This window comes from Exserohilum turcica (genome assembly GCF_000359705.1).
Source record: "Exserohilum turcica Et28A unplaced genomic scaffold SETTUscaffold_1, whole genome shotgun sequence".
Lineage (NCBI taxonomy): Eukaryota > Fungi > Ascomycota > Dothideomycetes > Pleosporales > Pleosporaceae > Exserohilum > Exserohilum turcicum.
In genome coordinates this window covers 345,316-365,236 of record NW_007359914.1, presented here as the reverse complement: position 1 = coordinate 365,236, position 19,921 = coordinate 345,316, and the positions used below count along the sequence as shown (strand labels likewise).

The 19,921-nt window shown below is 55.9% G+C and overlaps 6 protein-coding genes across 6 annotated transcripts; 4 read left to right on the top strand and 2 right to left on the bottom strand.

Moving 5' to 3' along the window:
* The first annotated feature begins 1,346 nt into the window (after window positions 1-1,346).
* SETTUDRAFT_162044 (uncharacterized protein) lies at window positions 1,347-3,330 on the top strand. The gene is made up of 3 exons (XM_008022375.1): window positions 1,347-1,582; window positions 1,636-2,263; window positions 2,313-3,330. The coding sequence occupies exons 1-3, from the start codon at window positions 1,451-1,453 to the stop codon at window positions 2,978-2,980; spliced, it is 1,428 nt and encodes a 475-aa protein (XP_008020566.1). The 5' UTR covers window positions 1,347-1,450; the 3' UTR covers window positions 2,981-3,330.
* Window positions 3,331-6,936: 3,606 nt separating this feature from the next.
* Window positions 6,937-7,647, top strand: SETTUDRAFT_29831 (uncharacterized protein; the record flags this gene model as incomplete). Its single annotated transcript, XM_008021967.1, has 1 exon — window positions 6,937-7,647. One exon carries the CDS (start codon window positions 6,937-6,939, stop codon window positions 7,645-7,647), a length of 711 nt encoding a protein of 236 aa, XP_008020158.1.
* Window positions 7,648-7,987: 340 nt separating this feature from the next.
* On the bottom strand, window positions 7,988-8,626 carry SETTUDRAFT_62931 (uncharacterized protein; the record flags this gene model as incomplete). Its single annotated transcript, XM_008022131.1, has 1 exon — window positions 7,988-8,626. A coding segment is annotated over one exon (639 nt), but the record flags the coding sequence as incomplete, so codon positions are not given.
* Window positions 8,627-8,667: 41 nt separating this feature from the next.
* SETTUDRAFT_132758 (uncharacterized protein) lies at window positions 8,668-10,109 on the bottom strand (the record flags this gene model as incomplete). The annotated part of the gene is made up of 2 exons (XM_008022374.1): window positions 9,633-10,109; window positions 8,668-9,583 (listed from the first exon to the last, which is right to left on the bottom strand). Exons 1-2 carry the CDS (start codon window positions 9,986-9,988, stop codon window positions 8,668-8,670), a joined length of 1,272 nt encoding a protein of 423 aa, XP_008020565.1. The 5' UTR covers window positions 9,989-10,109.
* A 1,391-nt stretch (window positions 10,110-11,500) lies between these two features.
* On the top strand, window positions 11,501-13,874 carry SETTUDRAFT_162042 (uncharacterized protein). Its single transcript, XM_008022373.1, has 4 exons — window positions 11,501-11,565; window positions 11,748-12,066; window positions 12,114-12,280; window positions 12,330-13,874. Exons 2-4 carry the CDS (start codon window positions 11,753-11,755, stop codon window positions 13,646-13,648), a joined length of 1,800 nt encoding a protein of 599 aa, XP_008020564.1. The 5' UTR covers window positions 11,501-11,565; window positions 11,748-11,752; the 3' UTR covers window positions 13,649-13,874.
* A 2,901-nt stretch (window positions 13,875-16,775) lies between these two features.
* SETTUDRAFT_162037 (uncharacterized protein) lies at window positions 16,776-19,869 on the top strand. The gene is made up of 7 exons (XM_008022372.1): window positions 16,776-17,215; window positions 17,282-17,393; window positions 17,453-17,569; window positions 17,643-17,738; window positions 17,795-17,905; window positions 17,956-18,106; window positions 18,155-19,869. Exons 1-7 carry the CDS (start codon window positions 17,097-17,099, stop codon window positions 19,627-19,629), a joined length of 2,181 nt encoding a protein of 726 aa, XP_008020563.1. The 5' UTR covers window positions 16,776-17,096; the 3' UTR covers window positions 19,630-19,869.
* Window positions 19,870-19,921: the final 52 nt, after the last annotated feature.

Genomic DNA, 19,921 nt, shown 5'->3' with positions numbered 1-19,921 from the left:
AGGGCAGGACCGGGCAGAGTAGGGTAGAGTATGGCAGAGTAGAGCCGCGTGCGCGAGGCCAGACGGGGTGAATAAACAAACAAGATCAGAGCACGGCGGCGGCATGCAATGCAATGCGATGCGAGGCAGGGCGAGGCAGGCAAGACAAGATCAGCCAAGAAAGACCAGGCCGTGACATCAGACATGTAACAGTAGCAGTTGCGAGGGCGACGGATGGCATTGTTGCTGGCCTCGTCGTGGTAGTGATAGCCATGGCGGCAGTGGTAGTGTGATGTGAGGTGGTGTGGCTTACGACGGCGGCGCACGGGCCGGCGGGTGATGGTGGGGGGTGCAGGCAGGTGCAGGCCGGAGCAGGCAGGAGCAGGCCAGGGCAAGCAAGAGCAAGTGCAACGCGCGAGGCGGTGGGATTGGAGGAGGGAAGGCGCGTTTCGCAGAGCCTCATTCCAGCGTGGCCTGGCCCGGCCGTGTCAACACCAACAACGCGTAGACAGATGACGCAGCGGCGGGTGACGCATTGTGCCTAGCAGAGTATTGATTGTAGGCGACCGACGGCGCGCCGTACAACATTGCGCGGCCCCAGGACACATCAAACAGCGGGCAGGCGTTTAATCTACACACGGGGACCCTCTGTGGCTCAACAGTGGCCGGGCCGGGCGCAATGCGGCCATGCTTACCTACATGGCCCATGTTGGGTGTAGTCGGTGGGCATATACATACGTACGTCGATACAGACATGCAGTACCACTACCACTGCCACGCTGATGGCGGCGCCGCGGGGACACGCTGCCACTGCTCTGCCACGGCCTGTGTCGTGCAAGCGTGCCGAGAGCCGCCACCCACGCCACCACCGCAGCCACAGCCACAGCCAGACACCAGCCCAAGCGGCCGCTGTCTTTACCAAGGCCCTACGCGTTGGTGCTGAAACCAGTGGGGGGGGGACCGGGGGTGCCCGGAAGGGGGGGGGCGACCCAAGAAGAGAGCGCAGAGTGGAAGTGGCAGGGTGGGCGCGCGCGCTCCAGCCTCTCGACCAGCCGCCGAGCCTTATGACGCGGCCACCCATGCAGGCTCGGCGCTTGCTCCCCCTTTCAGCCCCAGAGCCAATTACACTCGCGCCTGCGCGGCTCCTGCTCGACACCTCCTCTACCGCGCCAAGACATGCTATCCGAGATGCCGTCTTCGCATGGGGGAACTTGCTTGCACCCCGGCCGTCCATCTAACTTGCCTCGTGGGCCCGATCCAATCCACCCCAATGCACCATCTGCTATACTTGTTTCCCAGTCGCTCTTTTTTCTTTTTTCCCTTCTCCTTCTCCTTCGCCTCGCCCACTCTCCAGTTTCCTGTGCATTGCAACACGGCCGCTATATATCCTTCGCCTGGCCGCGGTCTCCTCCCCGCCCCCCCCCGCCTGTCATCACCTCGCCGCCTCGCCGCCGCCGCCGTCTGAATGCACATGTCTTTTCTCACAAAGGCCCCGTTGTCGCTCGCCCGTGCCACCATCTCCAGCCTTGCCACGCCTCTCGAACCCGCTGCTGGTCCAGGCAGAATGGCCTCGAGCAACCGCCAAAATGTTACCTGGGTAGAGGTATGTCGTCGCCTGCCTGTCCGCACCCGCCTCCCCCTCTAACCACTCTGCAGGGTGTTCGTGGCGTGGCTTCCTTTTGGGTCGTGGTAACACACTTGTGCCGCGCTTGGGACTACAGCCTCTGGTCGCCGCGCGACAGCGAGAATGCCGCCCCGCAGCTGCTCCAGCTGCCCTTTATCCGATTGCCCTTCCAGGGCCGCATCGGCGTCACCATGTTTGCCTTCCTCACCGGCTACGTCTGCGCCATCAAGCCTCTCCGCCAGGCAAAGTCTGGAAACATTCCTGCTGCCCTCGAGACGCTGGGCAAGTCGGCTTTCCGCCGCCCCCCGCGGCTGATCATGCCCGCCACCATTGCCTTGGTCATTGCATGGTTCTTTGCTCAGCTGGGTACCTTTGAGGTGGCCCACCTTAGCGACTCGCACTGGTTCCGCCGCTCGGTCCCCACCAACATTGGCGGCCTCGACACGGAAATCCCGCGATTAATCAAGAACTTCCAGACTTCGTGGTCGGGCGCAAACAACGAGTACGACGACCACCAGTGGGCTCTCCTGCCCCTGCTCCAGGGCGCCTTCCTCATCTACGTCCTGCTGTTCGCCACCGTCTTCATGAAGTTCCGCATGCGTCTCTTTACCTGCATCGTCTTGTTCTTTTGGTACTGGATGCGCACTAGCCCCGAGAAGGGTATGTTGTCCTTGGGCGGATTCCAAAGTGTAATGCTGACATGGTGCAGAAACGTTCGAGTGCCAGTTTCTGTACGGCGTCATTCTCTGCGACCTCGGCTCCGAAAAGGGCTTCCGCGACTTTGTCAACAACCGGGTCAAGGCCCGCCGATTCGCCACGGCTTTCCTCATTCTCCTCGGCTGGTACGTGGCATGCTACCCCGGTGAGCACTGGGAGTGGTCGGCCTGGTCTGTCCAGCTCAAGAACATTGGAGATTACATCATCCCCAACGGCGCAGCAAGCTACCCAAAGCGTTTCACGGCCATTGGATGGGACCTCATGGTGACTGGAATCTGGCTATCGCCTTCTCTACAGAGCATCTTCTCCAACAAGTTGTTCATGTGGGTGGGCCGCAACAGCTTCGCCGTGTACCTCACGCACGGAACAGTGATGAAAGTCGGGCTCGCGCGTTTGATCTACGGATTCAGCACGGCGCCGTACTACGTCGAGGAGCCCAAGGACGGCCAAGGCGAGGGCATCCCCCACTACATTCCCAGGACGACCAACTGGCTCGTCTGGACGATTGCGATTCCGCTGTTTTTTGTTGTTGAATACACACTCGCCCATCTGTGGACCACGTACGTCGACGCACAATGCGCAAAGGCCACCAAGTGGCTCGAAGACACCATGTTTGAGAAGAGCGAGGACGAAAAGCATGGCGCGGCCAACATGGCCTAGGCGGCGGCATATTCCAAAATAATCAAGCAAGACGCGGTACACTAGACGGAGACCCAAATGAGAACCTCCGGACGGGTGCAGTTGCACTTTGCAAATATTCCTTTTTTTTTCCTACATTAGGTAACGATTTCTTTTGTTCGGGTTCAATATCTGCGGATACCAGCTTCATCGCATTTCACGGAGTTTTTTTATTTTCTACTTCTATTTTTATTTTTATTGTTGATTCATTTTCTTTTCGAGTTCAACTGGGTTGAGAGCAACAAGGCTGTTGTGCATAGGGCGCGGTTGAGCAAGCGTTGAACGTGTCACTACGAGCAAGACTATTGGCGATAGCTGTATGTAAAAAGGCGAGTCGGGAGCCTGGCAAAGAAAGAAATTCGATGATGAAAAAAAAAACTTGAAGCTGAAAGCGTGCGCCAGTAGTTGTTGCTTGATGTCATGTTGCCAAGGGAGTAGATGTAGAGTGGTGGGTTTGGCGCGTGATGGCCTCAGGCGAGGGTGCGTTAGCTTTGTTGTTATCGCAGGAAGTTGCAGCCACAGTTGCAGAAGCGCAGTATTGCCCAAGATGGTGGGAGCAGAGGCGCCAAGCGTCAGTCACCTTCCACAAAGAAGCATGCGGGATATGGGCGCCCACATTCGGCTAGGAGCATCGGGCAGAAGCAAGCTGCAAGGAGAAAAATTCTCCACGACTCGACGGTATTGGCATGAGGAGGGTGATTTGTCTCTGTCCGGCGGCGGTCATGACGTAGTTGTCAGCCGCAGCCGGTACGCCATGCGCTTGCCGTCCCCACGCACGCCGCCCATCCCAATCTACATAGAGAGACAAAGGCCAAGTAGCCGCGCTTGACTAGGCGTAATCAAGGCCATCTCGAGTGCGAGTGTCTGGCCGACCGCATTATCCAAGGCTGCACATGGGCCATTTTGCTTGCTGCTTGCACTTGCCTTGCCACATGCATACCTACATGTGTTTGCATGCAGCCGTAATATGCGCATCCCCTTACTTTAGCAGTGTTCTGTGTTGGGAAAAAAAGAAATGAAAACCCAGAACACATTGTACAACTGCGTGTATGTGTTGTTCACTTCAACAATTCAGATACAAGGCGAGTCTCTCTTTTTTTTTGTCGCGACAGCTGCCTTCACACCCTTCACCTGGTGCGCGAGTGGGAGTGGGAGCGCGGTTGCGGGCCCCACTTTTGCTGCCAAGAGTCCGTCCGGTACGCTAAGGGGAGGGGACGCCCCCCTGTCGTCGAGCTGCACTCACTCTTGCTCTCCTTCTCGCTCTCCCTCTCATCTCACTCTCATCTCACTGCCACACGCACACACACATGGCGCATTTCCTCTGCCTTATCTCCCCTACCCCTATGTACTCGGCGGGGTATTCATTCATGTCCAGCAGAGCCCAGCCTGTTCGCTTCTCTCGCTCTCTCCCGCCCGCGCCGTGCTCGTGCATACCGCCTGCATGCGCATATGCTTAGACTTATGCGTGGGTGTGTGGGTAGGGGCTTGGCAAAGAGGTGCAGATTACGGGCGGCCTCGTGCGCATTCCTTGCCTGCCTGTCCAGCGTCCCGGGCTTGGAGGGCGAGGTTGGCGCTGGGACGCGGGTACGCTTCCGGTGGTCAGGCGAGCGGAGTGCCGAGGAAGCATGACATGGACCGACAGGCGGGTGCGTGGCTGCAGCTGTGTGGCTGGGCTGTGTATCCAAGCATGTAGGTGTAGGTGGTTGGCCTGTTTTTACTAATGTAAACACATGCCAGCTTATGTGTGTGTGTGTGGTGCGGAAATAGCCATGCGGGGGCCAAGGGTGAGTAGATATGAATAATGGGGGCCACACACGAATACGCCATCTAGGGGCCGTTGGGCGTTATGGCTGTTACTCCCGCTGGCCGATAATAAGACATGTCGTTGTTGGCAGCCATACAGAAACGCCAAACATGGATATCAACATCAATATCCGTCTCAGGCCAAATGGGAAAGCCAAGGACCAAGCCAGTCGTGGCGCAAGCAGCGCGCCAAAGGAATGTAACTCGTTCGCCCGCCCGCCCGCCTGTTTGTCTGCCCGGCTTTTCGCACTCGGACCCTGATGTTCGTCTGGGCGCCATGGACGCCGTTCCCCTATCGCCAACGACATGGCCGAGACCGATACACCACCACCAACAACCCAAGACACTTCGGCTCCACGACCCTCGTTGCCAACACCACTTCTCCCGCTGCTCACAGCCCGCTGCACACCACCATCATCAAAAGACGCGTCAACGGCGCGGAAAAGCGGCTTTTTCTGATATTATATTCTTTCTTTCCATCCATCCATCCATCCATCTTGCGCACATGCCTTTTCTTCTTTGCTTGGCCGACTCTTGGCTCTACGATCCCTACCTCCCCCCTCCCCCTGGACGCGTGGCGGTGACTGTGCATGTCCTCAAGCGAAAGTGGCTCAGCTGGCCTTTTGAACTGCCTTTCTTTGCTTTCTTTTTTTGCCTTGGCTAAGTGTACACTCCAGATTGTCGGCGCTTTCCCAGCCATCGGACAACGGGCTTGCACACAATCAACAACGCAACGCAATCACCAACCCGCAAGAAAAGTTTTCTCCCTGCCCAATACACGCACATGTGCTGTCTTGCATGAATTTCGCTTCTCCGTGTTATCAAATCGCCCGTGTTTTGCAATGACGATCGGCACGCGGGCATTGTCGCCTGGTAGGACAAGCCGAAGACGATCTCCATTTTGAATTTGTCCGAGATAAATGGCCAAGGCAATGCGGCTTTTCCCCACACATGCTTCAGCTCCCCACTACCTTAATCTATCTACGACTGGTCACCACACTTGTTGACAGTGACAGCAATTCCCACGTTCAAGTGGCTTTTGAATAGTAATTCGATGCATTCGTCCGCTATACCACATAGCAAGCGACTGGAATGCCATTAGAATCCATAAACATCGATATGCAGGGCTGGGATCAACAAGTCAACTTGCATTTCAGACCCTTTTGTTTGTTACGAGGCATAAAGCACATGGCTCTGGCTAGTCTGCCCAACAAAAACACACTGAATCACGAGAAAAACAGACCCTTTTCCAGTTGACCTCGTGGGGGGGGGGGGGGGAAATGCTGCATATTAGGGGAACCAGAAAAGAGAAGATGCATGCTTGAGCTAGAAATAAGCGAGGAATCAACCTGCCTACATGATTGCGTTAAATTCGTAAGGCAGGAAACAAAGATTCTAGCGCTTCTCTGCATGCAACCGCCTATTCTATGCTACTTATTTCGGTGCTTGACATGCGCTTAGTCTGCAATGCTTGTAAGAATATATATCATCATAGTAAGAGAAGAAACAATGTCATGAGCCAGGCATCCAACACTGTTGTCAAGTCTTTTCCATTACCATATCCGCGTGATAGTGACGCCACTATCCATACTCTTGCAACATTCACCAGTGGCTCACAAAACTGGTAGAATGTCGTTTACATGTAGTCGGTTCTGTAAACGTGGGTCGCTGCAGAGCTTTCCGTGGTATTTGCAAATGGTATTTTTCTCCCAAGACATTATGGAGCAATGGATGAAATCAAAAGACACAAGTGTGCAACTGCGTGTGAGTATCGCACATCTTGACACAGTGAATCTGACGTTACTCAGTGAAAGCGGCGCCTAGATGTTTGGTGAGTCTCCTGAAAAGAGTTGCAAGTGGGTGCATCTAGGCCCTTTTCCGACAACAAGTGAAGTCATGACTGCGCAGCTATTTTGTTTCCGGCAAAGGGAATTGGACGACCCCGACTCGACAACTCGACATGCAAGCGTTTGCCCGCACACGAACCACGGATGCAACAAGCAACCCGTACTTTCCCCCTCCTTCACCTTATTTCAAGGCTCTCTTCCTAGCACTCTTGCAACTGCCTTCGACCTTCTCGCAACCCTGCGTAGCAACACCATCATCTCGCAATAACACACGCACAAGTGCCCAACATGCCGGGCCAATATGTGCATCCCAACTGGACACCGTCTCTCGCTCTGTTTCCCCTGGGCATCAGCATCCCCTCCATCATCTACTCGCTGTACATCCTCGCATACCCCCCTTCCACCTCGCTTGGCCGCAAACTCTGCATCCTCCTTCTCGCCATACCAACAGCAATTGTATTCCGGTACTCGGACCACATGTTCCCCAACTACGACCTCGTCGACACCTTTGGCCGCGCATGCCTCATCTGGTTCGCACACATGAGCTTCGAGGTCTGCGTCCTGGAGTTCCGCCCTGTTGTGCGCCAGCCCGGCCAGCCCGGCGAGGTCATGGACCGGTTCAGGCAGGCATACAAGGTGTTTTTTGATCGGAGCCGCGCACAAGTGCTTGAGCAGCAGCGGGACACACTCCCTACTACTTCTGCTGCACCGTCGAATCCAGACAAGGTGTACACTGCGACGGATAAGAAAACCGACGAGCCCGTCGTCGTGGCTGCGAAGAAGATTGTCCGGGAAACAGGAACAAGCCACTATCAACACGGGTATTCGCGCTGGCAATTCGTGCGCTACCACGTGCTCAAAGCAGCCGCCATGTATGCTCTACAGCGTGCATGGGACACGTACGATCGGCACTTTTATGCAAAAGGTCTTTGTCGAGACCAAGTGGAGTTTCCCGCCATCCCAGACCAGCCCGGCGTTGACCAGATACTAATCATGTAATGGGTGGGGGGGGGGGGAGTAGTCACGTAGTTTAACGATACCAACAAGAATGTAATGCTAACGATCATGAAGACATGAATTCCATGTATATCTACTTTGAGACTTTCTACTGTGGTCTGCTTGACATTATCCGAATTATAATCACTCTCTTACCCTGCTTGTCCAAGTATACACGAAAGACAGCTTGTCAAGTATACACAAAAGACAGCTTGTCCAAGTATACACGAAAGACAGCTCTTGGCTCTATCATGCCTCGGAAGCCATGAGCATCACTCCTCAGTTGGAAATGCGCTTCTCACTCTGTTGTCTCATTGAGACGCATCCTTGCAAACTCGGCCTCCCACTTCTTCTGCATCATTTCGTTTGTCCACTGCTGCCTCACCAGGTAGTACGTCGACACGCTGTAAAACTGCCAGCCAAAGGTCCAAGCATATCCAATAGCATACTCTGCGCAGCTCAGCCACTTTCTGTCGTCGGTTAGCCCCATGGTCTTTTTCCCCTTCCTCCAATAATACACGACGACGCTCTCAATAACGAGAGGAATCATCTGCGCAAGATAGAAAACGGTAATAGCCCAGACGTCGTCCTGGGGAGCCTGTTGCCAACGGACAAGCGAATGCATCAGTCCCGACGCAAAGAAGACGAGCGTATTCTCCACCAAGCGTGTCAAGACGGACCCGCGCCTCATGCCCAGCCAGCCCCGTGTCACGCACTTGATGTGGCCCGAGAAGGAGTGGTAGATGTAGTTGTGCCAGTACCTGCTCCAATACCGGCGTACCGACCATGCCTCTGATATGGGGCCAAACAAGCTCAACGACCATTCTTCTGGCGTGTCGATGCCCAGACCGACATGGGCGGCAGCAAAGACGCTATGGTATCCCTCGTAAAAGCACTTTGTGACAATGTTCCATTCAAACGCCTCCTCGGTGCGGTAGTACAGCTCCTTGTAGTGCAGCGAAGCCGGCAAGCGTCTGAAAAAGTGAACCGTTTCATGCGAGATAAAGGCAGCGGGGTTCTGTCTCAGCGGCGGCCATCCTCCTTCTTCTCAAACTTGTAGTAGACCTTGTCCAGGTCCTCGAGACGGACACGGTGCGTGACCATCTTGGAAGGGTCGATGCGCTTTTCCTGGATCATCTGGAGGAGCGATTCCCAGTACATGTGTACGGGTGCTTGGCCGTTGCCAATCAGGCGGATGCCACGCTCCATGAGAGATCCAATGTTGAAGTGGTTGGTGTAGCCGACGTAGACACCCGTGATACCGCAGCGGCCCATGTTGCGTGTGCTCGTAATCATCTCGTTGATGAGCTCGCTGGTGTCGGTCTCGAGCCCAAGCATCATCTCAAAGTAATGCGCCCAGCCCTTTGCATACTCTCCAGCAGCGCACTCGATGCTGACGTCAGGACCGCGGTTGTTGCACATTTCCTTGAGCTTGCTTGTGACCGACTCTCCCTTGGACAGTGCAGAGAAGTCGATGGTTTCGATGTTGGGGTATTTGTTCTTGATAAAGTCGAGACGCCAGTTGGCGTCGATCATGATGACCCTTGATGCGCCGTTCATCAGAGAGAAGTCGGCAGCCATTTGGCCAATGGGACCAGCCCCCCAGATGGCTACCACATCTCCCTGCTTGACGCCAGTGTCGACAACAGCGTGCCACGACGTGCACAGCACATCGGAGAGGAAGAGACCCTGCTCATCTGGGACATCATCGGGAAGGGGCAGCAGGTTCACGTCACCATAGGCAACACGGGTGTATTCTGCCTGGCCACCAGCGAAGCCACCCGTGAAGTGCGAGTATCCGAACATGCCCGCGGTCCGGCCGCCGTACATGGCATTCTCGATGGTGTTGGAGTTTGTCTTTTCGCATTGCGAGGAAAGCTTCTGCTTGCAATAGTAGCAGTCACCGCAGGCGATCTGGAAAGAGGCAACAACTCGTTGACTACAGGATGTTAGCAGCGTATTTGTCCGAAATGACAGACAAAACGTACCCCTTCTTGAACTTCTTGACCTCGGGGCCGCAGTCTTCGACAACACCGCAGAACTCGTGACCGAGAATGTCGCCCTTTTGCATCTCGACGACGGAGCCGTGGAGCAAGTGCAGGTCGGAACCGCAAACGGTGGATCCGGTGACCTTGACAATAACATCGCGAGGCTCAATGATCTTTGGCTTTGGCGTGTCTACCATGCGGACGTCGTTCTTGCCGTACCACGCAAGAGCCTTCATGGTTTCTGACTTGTCGGCCGTCCTTTCGTCGTTGCCGGGGTTGGTGACATCCTGCGCGGTAGTGGCGTTGTCGCCATGGCCTATGACCTTTTCGGCCTGCATTGCTGCTTGGGACATCATCTTGGGCGGTTGTTGTAGTGTTCTTGTGTATGTGGAATGAAGTGATGTGAAGACTTGACGACAGCCTGAGTGGAGAGATATAAGAGAGACCCAAGCAGAGCCCCTACCTTTTCCACTACTTTGCAACGTCAAACCGATGACATAGATTGCCAAAAAATGTGACGTTGAATCTGCAGCCCTCTTACAACTACCGCGAACCAGCAGTTTCTCCGCCCCCTTGTACATGCGCTGAGAGGGGCTAGCCCAACGTCATGACCTGCTGTGGAGGGGCACACGTCCGCTACGCGAGCTGTAGATGGAGTTGCCATGTGCTGGTGCCGGTAGGTGTTGGCGAAGGAGAATTTCAGGCGCGCGTCATGGCGATGTCATGGCGGGGCGTCTTTTGGCCGTTGAAACTCGGCCGGGGTGGCTGATGGGCAGAATGCCATGCTTTGCGGCATCGGCATCATCGGCATAGCAGTAGGGACATTGTAATGTTGATGCGATCACGATGGCAATGGCAGATGGAGAGCCCACTGGACAACTGGGGGTGGGGCCATGTGTAAACGCGACGTGAGGTGGCGTTGAGGGGGATGCGAAGCGGTGGGCGGAGAGAGAAACGCAAGAGACGACCACGGCTTACTTGTATGCTGCGACTGAGGACCATGATGGAGGATGGCGACATGCAGGCAATGCAGACGCGGGCGACGCGCGGGGAACTGGACAAGACCTAATGCAGGTACAAAGGCCTGTCTTCGGCGCCGTTTGCATGGCAGACGTCGGGAGGTTGATGGAAGGCAGATATGGATGGTGTTTGGATGTATGTGGAGTAGGTGTACTCTGGCCAAGTCCAGAGAGGTGCTTCGAGCGCAGTCACACGGCAAGACGATACCTGGGGAGGAGCCACGACACTGAGATTTGTACACGGCAGCCTTTATTCACGGACACCATCGACCACGCTACAAAGACGAGGCAGTTGACCAGCCGTGTCGTGAAATTAAGCTTCCAACTAGCCTGCGACAGAGTCATGCTGGGTAGCCATGCAGCTCAAAGGCCCGATTGCAGATTGTGAGAAAAGAAATCTCCTGAGAAACAGCACCAGCCTCCTCACGCCAGTCGCGCAGCTGCACCGCCAGCAGCAGCTCAACCAGCCGCTCTTTGCAACCGCTTCCATGTCTGTCCCACACGCCGCCTTCTTCCTCAATCCGCCGCGCCAGGCAGCCGAATCAATGAAAAAGAGATGCCACAGTGGCAGGCCAGCAAAAATTGCCCCGCTGAAGCCCCCGAAGGAGATTCATAACAACACCACACCCCGCTGTGCAATGGAGGCGACGTTGTCAGACCACCAAATGCCTGAGCTTGGTGAGTCGCAAGAAGGTAAGTATGAGGAAGCAGGAGGAGGGACGGAGACGGCGCGGATTAAAAGGACGCTGCCTGGCGCTAGCGATTAGCGTACACGTGATCTCTTGGCGCCGCGGGTATGTGTCCGAGCGCTGGGGCTGGTCTGAGCGCAGCGCAGTTTCTCCCACGGCCCAAATTCTCACTTTCACCACATGCCGCCCGCTGTCCTGCGAGACATGGGCGTGGCTGGGACACGGGTGAGTACTTTTTGCTTTCGCATCTACTGCATTGCCTCCACATGATGATCCAAAACAACCTTAGAACCGTTGCGAATGACGCCTCTCGGGGCGGTTGACTTCACCATACCCTTTACTGAACTTCTCCTCCAATCGTCTGTTCACGAATAGCCATTGTGAATGCGCGCTAACCAGACGACAAGAAAACATGAGCAAGCCCGCCTTCAACTTCCTCCGCCCCTACCTCTGCGGAGCCAGCCAGTCGCTGAAGCCGCACCATGCGCGAGCCTACCTTGGTGTGCAGAGACGCTTCGCTTCGCGCACAGTCGCCTACCCGTACACGGGCCCGCATCATGTCGAGAAGCAGAAGCGGCTGGAGCAGCTGGCCGATGTAAAGTCGCTGGGTGACTATCACCCGAGACTGGTGCACTCGCCCGACGTCGACACCTTGTCGCTGCGTGACTTCAACGCAAAGTATGAAGGTATTTCGGAAACGGTCGAGGATGTCGTGTCTGTCTTTGGTAGGATGCACCACCCGTGAACCGACGGTCCGTTCTGACCGCGTCAGGAAGGGTGCGCTCAGTGCGGAAGCTTAGTTCCGGTTTGATGTTTCTTGACGTGGAGCGTGATACACAGCGTCTGCAAGTCTTGTCTGAGCTGAAGAAGCTCACGCAGAACAGCGCGAGCGAAGACTATGACAGCTTCAGGAAGGTGGTTAGAGTCGGTGACTGGATCTGTATGTGACATTGTCTTCTCTGCCTGGGGCACCTTCTAATGCCCGCCAGCAATCACAGGCAATCCAACAAGGACACCAGCTGGACAGCTTTCCATCCAAGCCCTCCAAGCACCCCAGGTGCTGGCTCCGTGCCTTCACCACCTACCAATCAAGGTTGACGATGCCGAGACGCTCGCGCGACGGCCCCATATACACGGTCTCACGAGCCATGAGCCTGGCGATGTGCTTCGTCTTCGCGCACTCATATACGATTACGTCCGCACCTACTTTATCCAAAGCGGATTCTTGGAGGTCGAGACGCCCATCTTCGACGTCAAGCCTGGAGGCGCCATGGCTCGCCCCTTTGAGACGGTCGCCAACGAGCTACCCGACATGCCAATCCGCCTGCGCATAGCACCGGAGCTGAACCTCAAGCGTCTGATCATCCAAGGGCAAGACAAGATATTCGAAATCGGACGCGTCTTCAGAAACGAGGGCGTGGATAACACGCACAACCCTGAATTCTCCACGTGCGAGTTTTACGAAGTGGGCGCCACGCTCCCTGACGTCATTGCGAGGACGGAGCAGCTCATCCACGGCCTTCACACTGCCATTGAGTCCCTGCGACCATCGTTTTTTCCCTCACTGACGCCCCCGCAAGGCATCGACTTTTCGCTGCCCTTTGCACAACTCCCCTTCATTCCAACGATTGAGCAAGCCAGTGGGCGCAAACTGCCCGACCTCTCAACGCCCAGTTCGACCGGCGCCGTCTTGCGGCTGTTCGAGGAACTCGGTCTCCAGATTCCACCCAACCCAACGTTGCCGCGCTTGCTTGATGCTTTGGCCGAAGTCTACATCGAGCCACTATGCCAGGAGCCAACATTTATATCCCAGCACCCGGAGGCGCTCTCGCCACTGTCCAAGTCGTACGTGGACGAAGCGACGGGCCAGCGCGTGGCCTCGCGTGTGGAGCTGTTTATCCACGGGCGCGAATACGTCAACGCTTACGAGGAGGAAAACTCGCCGTTTGAGCAGCGGAGAAAGTTTGAGCTGCAGCGCGACTTTCACGTCGAGAGCCAGGGAGAGCTTGATGAGAGCTATCTCGAGGCGCTTGAGTGGGGGATGCCGCCGACGGGGGGCTGGGGCTGTGGTCTGGACAGGCTGGTGATGCTATTTGCGAGCAAGAAGCGCATTTCAGATGTGCTGCCGTTTGGGACGCTGAGGAACGTGGTTAGCATTTCCACGAAACGGCCAAAGAAGAAGGAAGAAAGGAGAAAGGAGAAGGCAGAATGGAAAATAGAGACTGAAGAAAGGAGAAAGGAGAAAGACGCAATGAGATTGGAGATTGGAGAAAGAGAAAGAGAAAGGAGAATGGAGAACGAAGAATGAAGAATAAAGAATGAGACGACGAAGCCTGGCCATCCTGTAAGCGTCATGTGACGATGCAATCAGCAAGTGATGTGGAAGCAATATGGCAAGCTTCTCCTTGGCCTTGACGTTTCATGGAGCCACTCTATGGATGCCATGTTACTTGTGTCCTCTTACTTGTCCACGTCTTCCATATGTGCAACGAGTATCCCCCAGCATGCTGCCTCTATCATCAGCAAGCTAGTCAATCCAATCATTCCTCTCTAGAAAAGCAAAGGCTAAGCGAACCAAGGAAGCCAATGAAAACACCTTTTTTTCTTCTCAAGGCAACGGTAGGGCGGGCACTCGGCACTAACGCCATGGCAAATGCATTGGCAGCATGACGTGCAGAAGATACCTAGACAGTCAAACCACGCACGCGAAAATGAAGCTTGGGACAAGCATGTGTGAGGGTTGTGTAGCAGTAGCGTACGCCCGGCAGAAGGGAACGTTGAATGGAGTCATGCATGGGCCAGACTCAGTACGGCTTTGTGAGCCGGGCGGTTGGTATTGCTATGTTATTGGTCGGGCATTACCACGGATACTTGACCAACACAAGACTTGGTTGATGCAGTCATGGTGTTGGCTTGGTGAGAATCGGTTGGTTCAGCCGGAAATAAGCGATGGGAAAGCATAGTATGCAAGTACAACGAGACTTCTTTTATTGACGATAAAAAAGTAAATGTTGGACTTTGTTGGGTGTCACGGCGAATGGAGAAGTCGTCAGAGTTGTCCGCGGGCACTACACTTCATGTCAGATGAAGATGGCAAGTGGGAAAGAAAAACAAGTGGTGTGCCCATTTGCTCGATTCAGGCAAGCATATCCCTGCCTCGTCAAGGTTTGGCCCCCACGATGCGGTCAGTGAGAAATCAAGTCGCGTGTGCGAACCGGTGAAAAAAAAGTGATGGTGGTGTCAAGGAAGAGTGACCATTCATATGGCGTGGAATAGCTTTTCCGACTGAAAAGCTTTTTTGTTTTTGATAATTGTAAGGAATAAGCCGCTTCAAATCACAGGAGAGGCCACAACAGTCAGCTTCAGCGGTGACGAGACTCTTCCAATGCATGTTGCATTCCACAATTGGAAATGGCTGAGAGAAGAAGTAAATCCTGGCATGTCGTGGAACAACGAGCCTCGGCGGTGCTGCACGGTGTCAATGGCGCAAGGTTGTGTACGTATTCTGGTTGCCCAAGGCAGACTTTGAAAAACGCATCGTTTGGTTCAGAGGCACGGTTGTGTTCAGGTAGGGCTGAGGAGCAACCGAGGTTGGAGTGACAGGAGTGAGAGCGCCTGACACGGAAGGAGTATTTTTACGAGCTGGGACATCGGAGGATAATCATTGTAGATCGCTCCATGCGTGAATCGGCAGCTTCTGCGGCGTAGCAGATAGGATTAGTGCGATGTGTTGCTTTCCCAACCGACCGAGGGTAGCTGGAGCTAGGCTAGTGGACATGGTCGAGGCCAAGGTTGAAGAGCGAAGAGTGTTGGTAGTTGGTGGCAGAGGTTGCTTGCTGACGTAGTGTCAGTTATTAGGATAGTCGCAGTATGGGTATTGACAGCTCTGTGTGGTCAAGGATGAAGGGATAAGGACGGGGGTTGGTGGCGTGGGTTCTTCGCCCTGGCTTAACGTTGTGTGCATGACCTGTGTGTGTGTGAGTGGGTGTAGATTCAACGTGGTACTTTTCCAATTCATGTCGACTTTGGGCTTCTCTGGCGGATGGGCACGCTGGAGACAGGCATGGCGGCAGGGATGGGCAAACAGCGGTGTCGCGAGATCTGGCGTGGCAGTAGGCAGAAGGGATGTTGTTGACATGATCGGCTATCGCGTCTTGTGATGTGCGGGATGGAATGGGCCGATGGATGTAGGTGTCGTTGGTGGAGGGGGGGAGGGGTGGTGCCAAAGAGACAAAGGCAAGCAGGCGCCAGTGCCAGTAGGAGAGAGCGGGGCTTGCTCGGTTGGGAATACACAAAGTGGTCGACCAGAAGTGGGGCATGGAGCGAGGGCGAGAGCGAATGGGAGGCCGCCACCCGCTCGCGTCCAGCGCGCCCATTGGCTCGTGGTATTGCTGCCCTGGTGGTGGTTGTGCAACTGGGCAGAGTTGGGCTCGTCGATGGCTTCAGTGTCGATGCCCACATGAGGGGCAGATGGAGTAGACTGAGCATGAGCAGACTGAGCAGACTGAGCAGACAGCAGCATGGCATAGCGGCCACGCAAGAGGCCATGACTGCGGCCAAAGCCAGTAGAGGACGGCTTCCCTGCTCTCCGGCGCTTAGTGGCAAGCCTTGGGCGCGGCTAATGTCAAACGCGGCAGCGGTGCAGGGAGTGCGCCCAAGGGCAGCTGAGTCGTAAAAGGTGCAGTGTGCGTGTATGTGCGTGTAATGAGAAGAGAGAGAAAAAATCGCCAGGGGGTGTCGTGGTCGTGTTTGGGCGAGGGGTGGTGGGGAGAAGCGCGGCATTGGCCGTGGTAGGGTGGAAGAAGGAAACACCAGTGTTTGCTGTGCAGTGCTGTGCCGCATCCGCACTGCTGCCTCGGCGCACCTGACGGAGCCTTTTGAGAAGACGTGCATGAGCTAGCCTGTGTTGTTGCAGCAGAAAACGGTCGCCTAGTTGCAGACTCTGGTGCTGGCGGGGTGGTGGTGGTGGTGGTGGTGGTGGTGAGGAACGAGGCCCTCGGCACCGTGTATACGTACTATGTACGTACATACTGGATACTAGATACTACTACTACTTGCTACACACACAGACGACCCCAGCTCTGCCAACCCCCCGGCCACGGCTGGGCCAGAGGATTCCAGCGTCGTGTCTCTGGCACACACGGCGCGGCATGGCTCAGCATGGCTGCCGTGTAGCGAGGCCTCTGGGCGCTTAGCCAGCCCCCGCCAGCGCCGCCCATTCGCCCATTCGCCCATTCGCCCATCCGCCTGCTGCGCCGCCAAGTCGTGGGCGTGCGAGGGCGAACGGCCAGCTGTAAGCGGGCCATGCGAGCGACCTGAGCGTCTCCACCCAGCCAGACTTGCATAGCACCTCCACCACCACCACTATTATTACTATTACTCCTACTGCTGCCACCCATTACCACCACCACCACTGCCGCCGCCGCTCTCCCCAGCACATTGAGCCTCGTTCCGCAGCTGGCCTGCTCTGATAAGCCTCGTTCCGTCCTTCTTTCCTGACCTTGCACGCCGGCCCTCCCGTTCCTCTCCCCCAGCCAGCCCGCCAGCCCGCCCGCCCTCTTGCGCCGCGCATGCCCTGTTGATTCGTGACTCGCTGCTCAGCCTTGCCTTTGTCCACACACTCGCCCTCGCCCTCGCCCTCGCCCTCACACTCACACGCCAAAACTACCTCGCCGCCGCACTCCTGACCGCGGCGCACCTCCCGCGCCGCCCTGGCACACTCGCAACCCTGCCCTCGTGCAAGACCGCCGTGAGGCATGGCCACCGCGACGCAGCTGATGCCGTCACCAAATGGCCTAAAGTCCATGTCGGCATTTAGCCCCTACACGGACTCGCCCAGCTCGCCCGGCACATTTGCCCAAGTCTTCTCAAATAGGTTCCATGCCCTCCCCCGCCCGCCCATGCATCCATGTGCAGTGCCCACTAACATGGCCTTGCCCAGATCCTCAGCACACACGTCGGACCACCTGCAACCGCCCCCCAGCCCATATCCCGCTACCGTAGACCCCTCGCCCGTCGACAGCAATGGCACCGTCCACACCGACCACACCGAGGTAGGCGACATGATGAACCCGCACCCAGAGAACGCGTGGGGCTGACCCCCCCACTCCAGATTGAAGACGATGCCCAGGAGAGCGCCCCGAGCGACGACGGCATGAGTGTGAGCGACCTCCCGTCGCCCGCCACTGACGACATTGTGAGCCCCACGAGCCACGACGAGCAACCAAAGGTATCGCGCCCGCACCCGCACCCGCACCCGCGTCGCCCTGCAGCCTAGCCAAGCAGTCTAACGTGTGCTCCAGCCCCATACCCACAGGCTCAACACCACGGTGCGCAGGGCTGATTCCGACGAGGCTCCCCCCTCCGTCATCCATGCCCCCGACAGCTTCAAGCAATTTGTACGCCTGCCTTGCCCTGTGTGGTAGTTGCACGACATGGCTGACGTGACTACCAGAGCCGCGTCAACACATCTGGCGCGTCGTCGAGCCCAAACACGTCGGACAACACGGCCGTCGTATCGCCCTCCACCCCAGAAGCAAACATGCTGCCCGATGTCGACGACAAGGTCGGTGCATTGCCTTTGTAATCTTCGTCACCTGCCCTAATCACATGTAGGACTCATCCGCCTCTGCATATGCCGCTCCAATTGATACAGCAGTGTCCAATTCCGTGGCCCCAGATCGTAGTACACCGCGTGCGCAAACACGGCAGGATTTCGAAGAGGATCTCCGACGGCGCAGCGTCCGTAAGAGCCTGAACCTGACGGGTACCCATCCACATGCAACCGTGTTTGACAGTGGCTAATGCGCCCTAGACATTGCCGAGTATGAAGACCACATCGCCACTGATTCTTCCGCAAGCTCCGTCATCGAGCAGGACGATAGCCAGTCGTCACAGTCCCAAGAAGGCGAATCGGCATCGACTGGCACTCAGACCATGGGACAGGCCATCATTGGCATTCACGAGACAGAGAAAGAGATAGCCGCTCTTCGAAGCGCACTCGACGAATGCTGGACCCTATGCAACTCGCTGGCCAAATTGAGTCAACACCACCGGACGCGCATGTTCCACTACTCTGGCGGAAGCGCCGATAGCCAAGAGCATGCCTGGAGGACATGCTGGCGCCTGTGCCAGAAACTTTACGAGAGCCGCGAGGAAGACCCTTCAGCGCAGATCCTACCCACACTAGAGCTTTGCCGCGACTTTTGTCAAGCCCTGTTCGACGTGCGCCAGCGCGGGGACGAGGCGTCGGATTCGGTACTTCGAGTCAGCTTCGAGCTGAACAATCATCTCTACAATGCCCACGACCGCAAGCTGCCCGAGACTTTCCGTGAACGGACGCTCGACTTTTACCTGACCCTCTGCCATCGCCTGATGAAGCAACGGACATCGCTTCCCGAAGAGACGGATGCATTACTGCATGCTTGCTGGTCTTTGGCAGAGATGCTCTTTAGTCTCCGCCAAAACAGCCGAGACGGGAAGCCCGCCGACGAGGAATTGCTTGGCTCAGCCATCCAGGCTTGCTGGGAGTTGTGTGACTTGTTCCGTGAGGGCTGGACTCAAGTGCGACCCGAGCGCAGCACCCCGCGGCCATCTCAACACAGCTTTTCCGTAGGCCTTGGTTCGGTGACACATCGCTCCCAGACTTCATACTCGGAGCGATCTGCGAGATCTTCGAGCGTCAACGAATCATATCACTCGGCCATTCAGTCGAGGAGGGCCACGCCAATGCAACCAGAGACTCCGACTACCATCTTTGACGATCGCGAGGAGTTTTCGCCCGCAGACGAGCCCAATGTCCCCAATATTCTTGTTCTAGGTCCCGAGGCTGGCATGACGCGAACCCACGATCGCTGGTCATCTGCTTCTTCCAATCTCTCCACCTACTCCGACGCTTCGGCACACACGTCTTCCACCGCCACTGCCGGCCGAGAAGACCCGGCCTTGATCCGCCTCAAAGGGCTGATTATGAAGGCTGCCATCAACACGGGCTACAATCGCCAAATACCACTACCTGACTTTATCCGCGCACTACCTTCCAACAGCTTCGGCACCGAAACATGGCAAAGCCAATTGTTCGATAGTTACCGAAAACTGGTTCTTACGGACCCGGCCTTGCGAGGTATTCATGCACAACCACTTCGCCGCCTGACGGCACTCGAGATTGGCCGATCTGTGCAATATCTTGGCCGTAGCGAAGCATTCAAGTGGCTGCGCGAGCTATATCGATTTGTCTTTGGAGCCTATCCCGAGGATCCCAGCCAACGCAATCTCATCATTAACGCCTAAAACGATATTCACGTGGCCATGTCATTCCGTATCTTAACAAGGGTGTTACTTGGATGGGACATGTTATTCGATTTTCGCCATATACCCTCAACGCTCTCTTCCACATGCCCTATATCGGTCCAGCATATTTTCATGTTGTAGATTATGGATTGCATCTTCTCTTCTGTGTATACCTTGAGCGTCCATCTTTCTTCTTTATGAAGCTTTGAATAGGTCTATATATAATCAATACACCATTTGCTGCCATGTCTCGGTGTAACTTTGTACAATATGAACCTTGCTCGGGAAAAAT

Bases quoted from the DNA above. Each gene is read 5' to 3' on its own strand.
- SETTUDRAFT_162044 (XM_008022375.1), top strand. From the start codon at position 1,451: ATGTCTTTTCTCACAAAGGCCCCGTTGTCGCTCGCCCGTGCCACCATC. The intron at 1,583-1,635 runs GTATGTCGTCGC...ACCACTCTGCAG, and splicing joins AAAATGTTACCTGGGTAGAG to GGTGTTCGTGGCGTGGCTTC. The intron at 2,264-2,312 runs GTATGTTGTCCT...GACATGGTGCAG, and splicing joins GCGCACTAGCCCCGAGAAGG to AAACGTTCGAGTGCCAGTTT.
- SETTUDRAFT_162042 (XM_008022373.1), top strand. From the start codon at position 11,753: ATGAGCAAGCCCGCCTTCAACTTCCTCCGCCCCTACCTCTGCGGAGCC. The intron at 12,067-12,113 runs TAGGATGCACCA...GACCGCGTCAGG, and splicing joins GATGTCGTGTCTGTCTTTGG to AAGGGTGCGCTCAGTGCGGA. The intron at 12,281-12,329 runs GTATGTGACATT...AATGCCCGCCAG, and splicing joins TAGAGTCGGTGACTGGATCT to CAATCACAGGCAATCCAACA.
- SETTUDRAFT_162037 (XM_008022372.1), top strand. From the start codon at position 17,097: ATGGCCACCGCGACGCAGCTGATGCCGTCACCAAATGGCCTAAAGTCC. The intron at 17,216-17,281 runs GTTCCATGCCCT...GGCCTTGCCCAG, and splicing joins GCCCAAGTCTTCTCAAATAG to ATCCTCAGCACACACGTCGG. The intron at 17,394-17,452 runs GTAGGCGACATG...CCCCCACTCCAG, and splicing joins TCCACACCGACCACACCGAG to ATTGAAGACGATGCCCAGGA.